An 11,264-nucleotide genomic window follows, 5' to 3' on the forward strand; every position below is an offset into this window, starting at 1 on the left:
TCTAGGATATGTGCCTTTCTCCGACCTTATGCACTTCCTGGCAACGGCGACTTGTGGTGCTTACTTGGATACCCTGCCTCCAATTGTGAGTTGTTTGTTCAGAGCTTTTTCTTGGGATTTAATCAAAGTGAAACTTATACAGGCATTTTCCCTTTCTGTTGGTTAGTTTGGTAAAAATAGCAAAATTTGATCCTGTTCCAATTCATTTGAATTATGACATATAGTATTCTGAAAAGAACACAGGAACAAAATTTATGTAGTGATAGTTATGATCTAGATATTATTAAATAACTAGTTATGAATACTCTTAATGTTAGTTATCTTGTTATTGCATAATTTCAGGAAGAGGATTATGTGTACCATATGAATGACTACCACAAGGCATTATTATCATGGGGCTTCCAGAAGTTCATGAATGGACTCTCACCTGATAATGGATATTATGGAAACAATAGGTAATGTTAATACTGGATGCTCACTTTTTTTGTTAAAGTATTACTAGTATCTTATAGATTATGAGTGAGTAAGCATCTTTCTACTGACACTCGTTTGTATTAATTTTTTTTTTTTTTTTATAGGAATATTTTGCTTTATATGCTTCTCAGATACAGAAACATATTTACATCTTTGTGAGATATAATCTTTATTATTTTCTTTGTATTATATGCAAAGTTTGCTTGATAACGTAATTGTTATTGCAGGTTTTTCAATTTGCAACCAATAGCTCAGGAGGCAACAGAACTCATCAGGAAGAAAGAAAGAGACACGCAGTTGAACACATCCCTCAATGCTGTTCTCTCGTGTCGTTTAAGGGAAGGTTATGCAATCAAGCAAGTAAACATAGCTGATGATCAAATACAGGTATTAAAACATTACAAGTTTAGGGAGAAAACCATTGCTCCTGGAAAGTAGATTGTACTTGTTATGGTGGGAATATATATATATATTTTTTTTTACTCCTCCAGGTATATACTGGAGGGTTTGCATAAGTCAGAGAAAGATTAGATGAATGTGAGTGAGTGAGTGAGTGAGTGAGTGAGTGAGTGAGTGAGTTGAGTGAGTTGAGTGAGTTGAGTGAGTTGAGTGAGTGAGTGAGTGAGTGAGTGAGTGAGTGAGTGAGTGGTGTGTGTGTGTGTGTGTGTGTGTGTGTGTGTGTGTGTGTGTGTGTGTGTGTGTGTGTGTGTTTGAATTTCTGTCTCGGTGGCATCAAAGGCAAGTTCCTATTCAGTGTTCCAAAAACCTGTCCTGTTGTTCATACCAATTTTTACGTGATTACTAATATATTTTTGTTTTTCAGTCCCTCCCACTTCTTGTTATGTAATTGTAAATATGTTTGTCTATTTCCAGCTGATCCTAGTTCTGCCCTGGAAATACTCAATTTTCATAGAATATCATATAAGAGCAGCTTGGCCACCAACCCAGTCCACTGTCTATACAGAAGTATGGATTGAGGGTAAGTAATTCATGGAGGATAACATATACAGTTATCAGAGGCTTGTATGTTTAAAAAGCTTCATGGACAAGGGCTACCTATTTTGATAGTCTCCATACTGCAGTGGCACTATTAATATTTTGCATTTAGGACAATCTTTTTAAGAGTTTGTATCAGTGCCTGAGTGATGTAACCAATGAATGAATCTCTTTGCAGCTACATACCAGTTCTTGAATGATGTAACCAACGACATAAACAGGCAGTTTCGATCCAAGTACAGGCAGCGCATGGTTGCCAAGTATTGGACTACCCTACAGCACCTTCGAGAAACTGACATGCTGTTAGTGGGGCTCCAGTCCTTTGCATCTAGTCCTACATTTTACACCATACCTGACTGTGTGAAAAATGGGTACCCAGTCTTTGATCTGAACCCTGGTAACAACAACCCCATCTCAGCTGCAGCTAGGTATTTATGGAGTACTTTTTATTTTCTCATGAAACTGAGTATTTAAGTTGAGCTCTTTTACAAAGAAAGGTTGTTTGATGTGGAAGGAGAATAGTTTAGTAAGAATTTTTTATTTATTTATTTATTGATATTGGATGTATTAGATTGTAGGTTTTATATAATAAAGAATGTATTTGTATATATTTTTTTATTCCTTTTCTTTCCTCTTTGACAGTGACCAGTTTCCCCAGTTTACAAACTTCTGGAAGCCAGTGTGTATGCTTGATATCAATATCTGGCAGAAGTGGATGCACACGCACCGCATAGGAGTTATTGTAGAGCACGACCATCCGTTACCCAAGAACCTCCATGTCCTCCATGTCACTAGCACCAGTGGGAGGTCAGTGTGTCAGTTTATGGGGTACTAATTAGTTTTATTAAATTTTTTAAGATGCTTTTATTTTTGTGTGTTTGTTTGTTTGTTTGTAGGAGAGGGTGGGTTAAATAATATTAAGTTTTGTATTTCTTAAGGTGTTTGAACAGTGACAGAAACATGGACAACATTGATGTTGCTCCTGACTGACAACCAATTAGACAAACCTCAATCACAATCACACTGTTGCTATGATTCCATGATTCCTTTGCTGTTTGCTTTATTTTAGGAACTAGTAGTATGTAGATATTTTTTCTCATCAGAATTTATCAAGCATAATTTATTTGTGATATAAAACAAGTTGATTAATTGCATATTCTGTGGTTAAATAGATTTATTTAATTTAAGATACATGCTGTTATTTCAGATATGGGATGGTACAGTGCCGTCAAGGGGAGCTGGCTCTCACTACACTACTTGCCAAATGGTGTGACTTTGTACTGATTGAGAACCATTCCTACATAAAATTCTTGTACAAGTAAGTGTATGTTAACTTATTTGATAAAGTTTTAAATACAGTTAGCTAATAGGATTTCGGTAATACTGTTATGTAAGAAATTTTTGCATATAAAAAGTTTGCAAACCTTTACAATGAGGATGAATTAGTTATAGTGTTAATTAAATTTACCAAAAGAGGTTTGGTATGAGACTAAAAACAATTTGATGAATCGCTTCCTATATGTCCAGTTTCATGATATCTACTTGGATAATTAATATTGTTTAGTTTTAAATTGTGTCCTTTTAGGGATACAAACTTATAGAACACAGGCAACATTATTATTATTCTTTTTTTCTTTTTTTTTAGGGATGATGATCGAGAGAAGCCACCCATGTCTTTCTTTGTGGTTCGCATAACATCGAAACCTCCCCCTTGTCTTGTTATTTGGCTGGCTTTCCTGGGAGGAACGGCTGGTCACCTCAGGAATCAGGTAAGTAAAGCATTGACTATTTCTTACTGTGTAAACCACTTGTGTTCAACGATGCCAATATTGGTTTCATTTTAGTAAGCCAGAGTTTCCCTTTGCCCAATCCTGGCAGTGCACTATGTGACAGATTGGAAATGGGCAATCTTTTACTGTAAGCTGATATATACTAACAGCTTGGCAGGGTTATTGGTCCACGAAGTATTTTGAAAATATGTAAGGCAGAATCTATTTTGAAAGGCTGTGATTGATATTCTAAGATTCATATTCATTGTGATAGTTAATATGTCTTAGAACTTATAGATGTAAGTAAGTGATATTTTTAAGAAATACTTGGTTTAGAGCCTTGATTTATATATTAGAAACAGTCCTTGCTTAGATGTGTTGCTTATGATAGCTATATTATTTTCATAAAAAAAAAAAAAAACTTCCTTTTATGCATTGCTGTTAACCCAATCGGCACGTTGGCAAGAATACATGCCATGCCCACTGTGACACAGGTTTATTTATTGTATTCACGCATAGATGGCTCTACAAGTGCTTAGTCATCAAGGGGTCACTTATTAGTCCTACTTTTCTCACCTGTTTACCCTTTTCCTTGGCTTTTGGAAAGGATCTTTTGCATTATTTCATTGTCTTAAATGTTAACAGATTTAATAATACTTTAATAATCATAACATCAATAACAATAAAAACAGTATTGATATCAATTGTATTAAAAGGAAAAACGCAAATTCCCGCCAATACAAGGAAAGGGGAAATCAAGAACAGACAGTAGGGGCCTACTGATAGACTCCTTGGAGGCTGAGCACATGTGGAGCCATCTGTATGTAACAAAATTCACAAAAACCTACAAGGGACAAAACATAAATCAGGGGTGATTGGGTTAAAAGTCATGAAGATTAGTGAAGCAATATTAAGGTATTCAGTAATCTTCAAATATATTTTCAATCATACTTTCTACAATAGAAAAATATTACCCCCCCAAATACTGCTTTGGTTACTGATTTTTATTTGAGTAAACTTGATATGGCATTAAAGTAAATGCATGAAAGTTGTCAATTTCTCTGCTTTCCTTTGTCTAGTCACTCTAGTGAAAATTTACAAAGTGTATTTGCAAGTGAAAGTATTGTGAATGAGTATTGGACACAAAAATATGAATGCATCTGTTATTTTATGGTGATAGTATTATCTTATGACAAGGTAACAAGTTTTACCAGTAGATTATTATTATTTTTTTTTTTTTTTTCTCCAGACTGTAGGACAACTTACCAAGAAAATCCAAGAGCTGACCTATCCTTCTCGTATGGGTTTTACAGACCGGAGCAAGTCTCTTACTCCCGTCCCACAGCAGGTGAGCTTCGTGCAAGATCTTTTTAACCCACAGAACTTTATTTAGTCATTCTTGCTCTCCCTTTTGAATGGCAGAGGGACACTTTCATAGCCCCTGTGTTATTGAACAAAGCTAGCAAAAGAATAGTAATATTTATTGCTTAATTTCTTTTTATGCTAGACAAATGTTAGCATGAGCTGAAAAAAACACTATATACATTGTGTTTTTTTCCTGCCTTTAGATGAATACAGTAGAGTCTGTCTGTCCTTAGGTAACTTTACAGCTCTAAAATCAGGTTAATAATGAATCATTGTGGGATTTTATAATTTTTCACTTCAGTTATGAAGTTATATGTGATGGATACTTTGTTTTTTTCTGTGGTTAATTTTTGATTACTAAGATGTATAAAATATTTTTAAAGTGAAAATGTCATCTGGAAGCATTTCTTTTATCTTGTTCATTATTAAATATGCTTGTGTTTTTTAAGTAATTCTTTGGTAAATAATTGCAGGACAAGGATAATGAATGTGGGGAGTCAGCCATGACAGCCTCGGCAGAGCTGAGACCTGTTGGAGTGCGTCCCCCTCTAACTCGAGTGGCGTCAAACATCCCCTGTGTGGTCATCACGCACAAGCCGATTGAGAAAATCCTAATATGGTTAGTTGTGTCAGGACAGTTAAGGTTACAAGGTCCTGTCAGAAAGGGGCTCTGTGATTTGTATATATATTTATTGCATGGAATGCAGATTTCTTTCATGATTTTGGAAGTGAATTGAGAGAAAATCTGTTGACAGATTATGCACAAAATGTCCTTAAAAATTAATACTTGAACTGAGTTATTATTATTATTGTTATTATTTTCTGATGCTGTGAACTTATTCAGTCACCTTTTTGAATAGGTATGAGAAGATGCCAAGCAACTTGCTCAGTAGCATTGTGCAAGAGACTCCCATAAGTCCTTCAACCAAGTCAATCTATGCAAAACTGGGTACCACAAAGTCAGCCACGAACAACATGGCTCTCCTGTCTCGCTACCTCCACCACAGGAGATGGATTTGGTCAGTGCAGGCACCAAATGCACCATCAGTCTCACTTAATGCTGTGGCCAGAGTTCTGCATACTCTCACCAGGTAAAGCATTTTGAATATTATATAGTAGTTGCAGGAGAGACACATTTTATTCCCCAGATGCTGTGATAGCTATTAAATCAAAGACTTACTAGAGCAGAAGGCCTGGTATGTTTACAAGAAAAAGAAAGAAAGATTATGATATATAGTGACTTGTATGTTTTACCCGACAATAAAATTAGTATGACAAAATTTATGATCGTCATAATAAAAACAATGGATATTCTCCTTCTTTACTTACACATTAATGAAATGCATAAAGGCTGTCTTGAGAAAGAAGCTCACATTAATTGAATACTGAGATTTTTCTTGATGTATCAGAAACTTCTATTAATTGTTGCAAATATTTAATGAAAGCTATGTTGTTTACACATATTTTAATGATAATCCAGTTATGATAGTATTTCTTCTTCACTACAGAATCAGGCTGCAAGAAGGCTTCAAGTTTGCACATTCTTGCAATGGAATCATCACTATGGTTCGGGAATTTGACATGAAAGTAAGGGAACACTTTACTCTAGTTCTGATATTTACATACATTATATGTACGAAAAAATCCCTCGTGACCAAAGGGCTTTTCAGTTTAATAGGCTTGAATATATTCTTAAGTTATTGTAATTTTTGTTAAGGGTGTAGGATAATAGAAAATTGTTTGAATATGTAAGAATATTCATTATACCATGTCACAACTCACAATATTTTTTTTATGCTAGTAAATAATTAGTGTGCACATTCAAATTTTTATCATGTGTGACTCTGAGAGGTCCATTCAAGTGAGAACATGAGATAATTCACTGTATCATATTTATATTTGTCTCAGTACTTACTCTTGTTGTTAATGTTTAGTGTTGGAATGTTCTAGTTGGAACTTCGCGAGGGTGAAGACGAGGGTTTGTTAGAGTCCACTGAGGAGGGCAGGCAGGAGACCTTCCCTTGTGTGGCGCAGTATGTCATTTTCCCGCCACATGTCACCAATAGCTCTAGGGACAGGTAAGAATTTTCTCTCTCTCCTTCTTTTGCCTCTCTCTTTCTCTCTTTCTTTTTCTCTCTCTCTTTCTTTCTTTCTTTCTTTCTTTCTTTCTTTCTTTCTTTCTTTCTTTCTTTCTTTCTTTCTTTCTTTCTTTCTTTCTTTCTTTCTTTCTCCTCTCTCTCTCTCTCTCTCTCTCTTCTCCTCTCTCTTCTCTCTCTCTCTCTCTCTTTCTCTCTCTCTCTCTTTTTTCTCTCTTTCTTTTCTCTCTCTCTCTCTCTCTCTCTCTCTTCTCTTTCTCTCTCTTCCCCTCTCCCTTTCCCTTCCTACTCTCCCCTCTTTCTCCATTCCTCTCTCTCTCTATTCCTCTCTCTCCATCCTCCTCTCTCTATCCCTCTTTTTCTCTCTCTCCCTCTCTTTATCTCTCTATTGCTCCTCTCTTCACTCTCTCTTTCTCCTTCATCTTTCCCTCTTTCCCTTGTCCTTTAATATTACCAGATAAGTTATTTCTTTTTGTTTTAAACATGGTTTTTCCCCTTCTCTTTATACAAAATGTATTTTAGTTCTTTTGTGATTGGAAAAATCTTGCAATTATATCATTGTTCTAAAGGAAAAATAACTGTTTTCCTCTGACAGCATTGTAGATGAAGACTGGGAAGAAGGAGACAGTGTAGAAGCAGACGGAGAGTTGCAGGTTGTGACCGAGTGTTGGGTGGAGCCTCAGAATGGGGCAGTTACAACACCCTCACCTCATGCCTCCCATTACCACAACTGCAACTATCGACAGCTTGCTCAGGCAGTAAGTACAGCTTTTAGAATTAGAATTCAGATTTCATTGGCTGTGATGTAAAAGGTAAGTGTGCCACAAAGCACTGATTGTGTACAGGTTTTAGCTTTTAGTAGCAGAAAGTGGTGAAAAGATTTAAAAGTTTGAAGTAAATTTTCTATGTGTGTGCAGTGGTTGTGTTAAAAAGAGTAGTGGCGAGGGAGCACAGTGTTTAGTACCTGAAAAGACCTTCAAGTGCCCTAAATCACAGCATCAAATCCTGCAGTGGCTCTTGACTTTAATTTTACAGACGAGAAAATTTCATAGGTATGATAATCCTAGAAAATAGTTGAATGTTACTATGCACTTGTAACATCATGAAAATAGTAATTAAATGTCACAATGCACTTGTAACATCATTAAAATTGTTTTGAAGCTAGAGTAGATTGCCAGAACCCAGGAGAGTGCAATTGAAAGCATGCACATCCAAAGGTGTGGTCAGACCAATTGCCTGGAAATGCATTTATTAGATGTTTTATTAGATGGTTTTGCTGTATTAAAAAAAATACTGCTGCTTATGTTTTAGATGAAAGTTTGCTTTAACAAAACATTTATTTAAAGCAGTTTCAGGCATAGGGTCTGGAATGTCTTTGGATGTGCAGACCCTCAGTTGTAATGTTGCCAAAATGGAGGCTTGAGATAGCTCAAGGACCAGGGCAGAGTCAAAGTACTCAAACCCAGACTATGGAAATATGTAATTTATCTGACACCATTTTGTAATTTTATGTGGTTGTGGCTGAGTAGATGTTAGATACAGTAGTTGTTCAGCTATGGTGTTCATTGCACCAGATATAGAAAAAGGGCATGATTGAGAATTAATCTCTTCACAGTGCAAGAGATGTCAAAGATGTCAAATCAAAATGGGTCAGATGCTTCTCTTGGAATGTGAAGATATTTATTTTTCATTTGTGCCTTTTTTTTCATTGTTTGGCAGCATAGATTGTGGATAACATATTTATTGAGATTATTTTTTTTATTATACTAGTTTCTCTAATTATAATTTCAGAATCTATCAAGGTGTGAAGATACAGTAACTATAGAATATTTTTTATTTTTTATTTTCTTTTATTATTATTATTATTTTTTCCCTCTCTCTCCCTCTCTCATTACTCCAGTAACATGGTCATCCAGTATTAGAATATTATCATCATTGACTGTGTCTGCTAAATGAAAATGTGAATGTGAAGCTTGTCTGATTGTTATCGTACAAGTTGATTACAGCAGATGATAAAGTATAAAGCCGTCAGCATGAAGTCGATATTATAAGCAAGGTTAAGAACAGGTATTTTACATGACAAAATATTGGTTTGCCTTGTTTTATATTTCTTTCTTTCTTACTTTTTTTTTTCCTTTCAAGACATTTTGTTTTGAAGTATTCCCATTCAAGAGGATACTTGTAAGTTTTAGACAACTGTTGCAGTTTTGGAAAGATTTTCTTTTCTTTTCTTTTCTTGACTGCTTCCCACACCCTGTATCATGGAGAAGGTGATAAGATTAAATTTCTTGATAAACTTTAGCGTTTTAGTGTTGTTATAAACCTTATAATGCTGTTTGCAAGAAATTTTAAATAATTCGTGGTATCTTTAAAAGCGTAAAACCAGTTTTGAAAGCCCACAAATAATAATGGTAAGGGGAAGTTCCACAATTGGAAGTGCCCTCACTTACCAGATTATATTGGTGATAACGGTTTGAGAAGTTTCAAGATAAAATGATAGCAAGTCATTAAAAGACAAGGGCAGAGAGGACCCACCTGTTGTCATCATGTAGTTCAAGGCACAAGAATGGAGCCTACTTTTTAATGAAGATTGAAATATGTTTTTGTGGAATGCAGGTTTCTGGGATTTATAAACTAGTTATTTCGCCACTTCAAACCCCCACATTATTTCACATTTACATCCAGGTATAACACAAACCTGCATGCATGTTCACCCTCAATTCACTTTCAATTTAAAATTATATTTTTCCCCTACCACTTACACCCTTCCGTTTCTCTCTCTCTCCTCCTTTCCCCCACCACACACCACACCCACACACCCAAAAACAAAACCCACCAACCAAAACACACCACAAAACACACACCAAAACACGAAAACCCCACACGCGCACCGCACACCGCAACCCACACACCAACCGCACAACGCAAACCCCACCACGCAACCGCACACACGCAAACCCACACACCCCGCACCACGCAACCCCACCAAAACCAAACCCCACACACGCAACCACCACACAACCACCAACAAACCCAACCACACACACACACACACACACACAACACACCCACACACACACACACACCACAAACAACACCTGCACAAACACACCACATCACAAACACAATCAACACACACATCACACACACCATGCCCAAACCACTCACAACCACATGCACACACACACATGCACACACAAAAACCTGCACCACACACTGCACACACCAAAATGCAACACACCATGCACACACAACATGCACACACAACATACACACACAACTGCACACACACACATGCACAACACACATCACACACACCAAAACCCCACCACCACACAACACACACACCAACCACACACACACACCCAAAACACACACAACACAACATACACACCACACACACAAACACACATCACACACCATGCACACACACCACGCACCATGCACACACACACCACGCACACACACACAACACCAACAAAACCCAAAACACACAACACCCACCACACACACACACAACACACCCCCAAAAAAAAAAAAAAACCAAACCAACCCAACAACTCCCCACATACAACAACAACAACACACAACACACAACACACACAAACACACATACCACACACACACACCACACACACACACACACACACACACACACACACACACAACACACACCCGCACCACGCCAATACATACACCACAAAAACCCCTCTCTTTTCTCTCTCCCTCCTCTTCCCCTCCTCCTCCCTCTCTCTCTCTCTTCTCCTCTCTCTCTCTCTCCCTCTTCTCTCCTCTCTCTCCCTTTTCTCATTCTCTCTCTCTCCCCCCTCCCTCCCTCCCCCCCTCCCCCCCTCCCTCCCTCCCCCCCTCCCTCCCCCCCCCCCCCTCCCACTCTCTCTCTCTCTCTCCTCTCTCTCTCTCTCTCTTCTCTCCGCCCCTCTTCCTCCTCTCTCTCCCCTCCTTTCCTTCCTCTCTCTCTCTCTCTCTCTTCCTTCCCTCCCCTCCCTCCTGCCCTCCCCCCTTTCTCCCTTTCTCCCCCTCTTTCCTCTTTTTCTCTCTTTTCTTTCTCTGTCTCGTCTCTCTCTCTCTCTCTCTCTCCCTCTCTCTCTCCTCTTCTCTCTCATTTCTTCTCCCCCCTCTCTTCTCTCTCTCTCTCTCCTCTCTCTTCTTCCTCCCCCCCTTTTTCCTCTCTCTCTCTCTCTCTTTCCTTCTTTCCCCCCCCCCTCTCTCTTTCCTCTCTTTTCTCTCTCTTCCTTTCTCTTTCCCCCCCTCCCTCTCCCCCCCCCCCTTTTTTTTTTCTCCCCCCCCCCCCCCCCCCCCCCCCCCCCCCCCTTTTTTTTTTTTTTTTTTTTTTTTTTTTTTTTTTTTCCCTCTTCTCTCACCCCCCCCCCTTCCTTTTCTCCCCTCTCTCTCCTTTTTTTTTTTGGGGGGCTTCTCCCCTTTTTTTTTTTCTTTCCCCCCCCCCTCCCCTTTTTTTTCGTCTCCTTTTTTTTCTTTTTTTTTTCCCTTTTTTCGGTCCCCTTTCTCCCCCCTTCCCTCTCAATCCCTTTTAAAAATTTCCCTT

General features: G+C 38.0%; 1 protein-coding gene across 5 annotated transcripts in view; it reads left to right on the forward strand.

Moving 5' to 3' along the window:
* Window positions 1-11,264, forward strand: part of LOC119597101 (KICSTOR complex protein SZT2-like) — a 47,239-nt gene that overhangs the window by 5,783 nt on the left and 30,192 nt on the right. For all 5 annotated transcript variants that reach the window (XM_037946567.1, XM_037946569.1, XM_037946570.1 and 2 more), the window contains exons 6-19: window positions 1-85; window positions 343-455; window positions 702-861; window positions 1,348-1,453; window positions 1,649-1,898; window positions 2,113-2,277; window positions 2,678-2,788; window positions 3,116-3,239; window positions 4,489-4,587; window positions 5,078-5,223; window positions 5,465-5,695; window positions 6,113-6,191; window positions 6,555-6,682; window positions 7,296-7,458. The exon at window positions 1-85 is cut by the window's left edge and continues 136 nt beyond it. In XM_037946567.1, the coding sequence (XP_037802495.1) occupies window positions 1-85; window positions 343-455; window positions 702-861; window positions 1,348-1,453; window positions 1,649-1,898; window positions 2,113-2,277; window positions 2,678-2,788; window positions 3,116-3,239; window positions 4,489-4,587; window positions 5,078-5,223; window positions 5,465-5,695; window positions 6,113-6,191; window positions 6,555-6,682; window positions 7,296-7,458 (1,960 nt within the window). The remainder of the gene's footprint in view (window positions 86-342; window positions 456-701; window positions 862-1,347; window positions 1,454-1,648; window positions 1,899-2,112; window positions 2,278-2,677; window positions 2,789-3,115; window positions 3,240-4,488; window positions 4,588-5,077; window positions 5,224-5,464; window positions 5,696-6,112; window positions 6,192-6,554; window positions 6,683-7,295; window positions 7,459-11,264) is intronic.

This window comes from Penaeus monodon, chromosome 38 (genome assembly GCF_015228065.2).
Source record: "Penaeus monodon isolate SGIC_2016 chromosome 38, NSTDA_Pmon_1, whole genome shotgun sequence".
NCBI classification, from domain to species: domain Eukaryota; kingdom Metazoa; phylum Arthropoda; class Malacostraca; order Decapoda; family Penaeidae; genus Penaeus; species Penaeus monodon.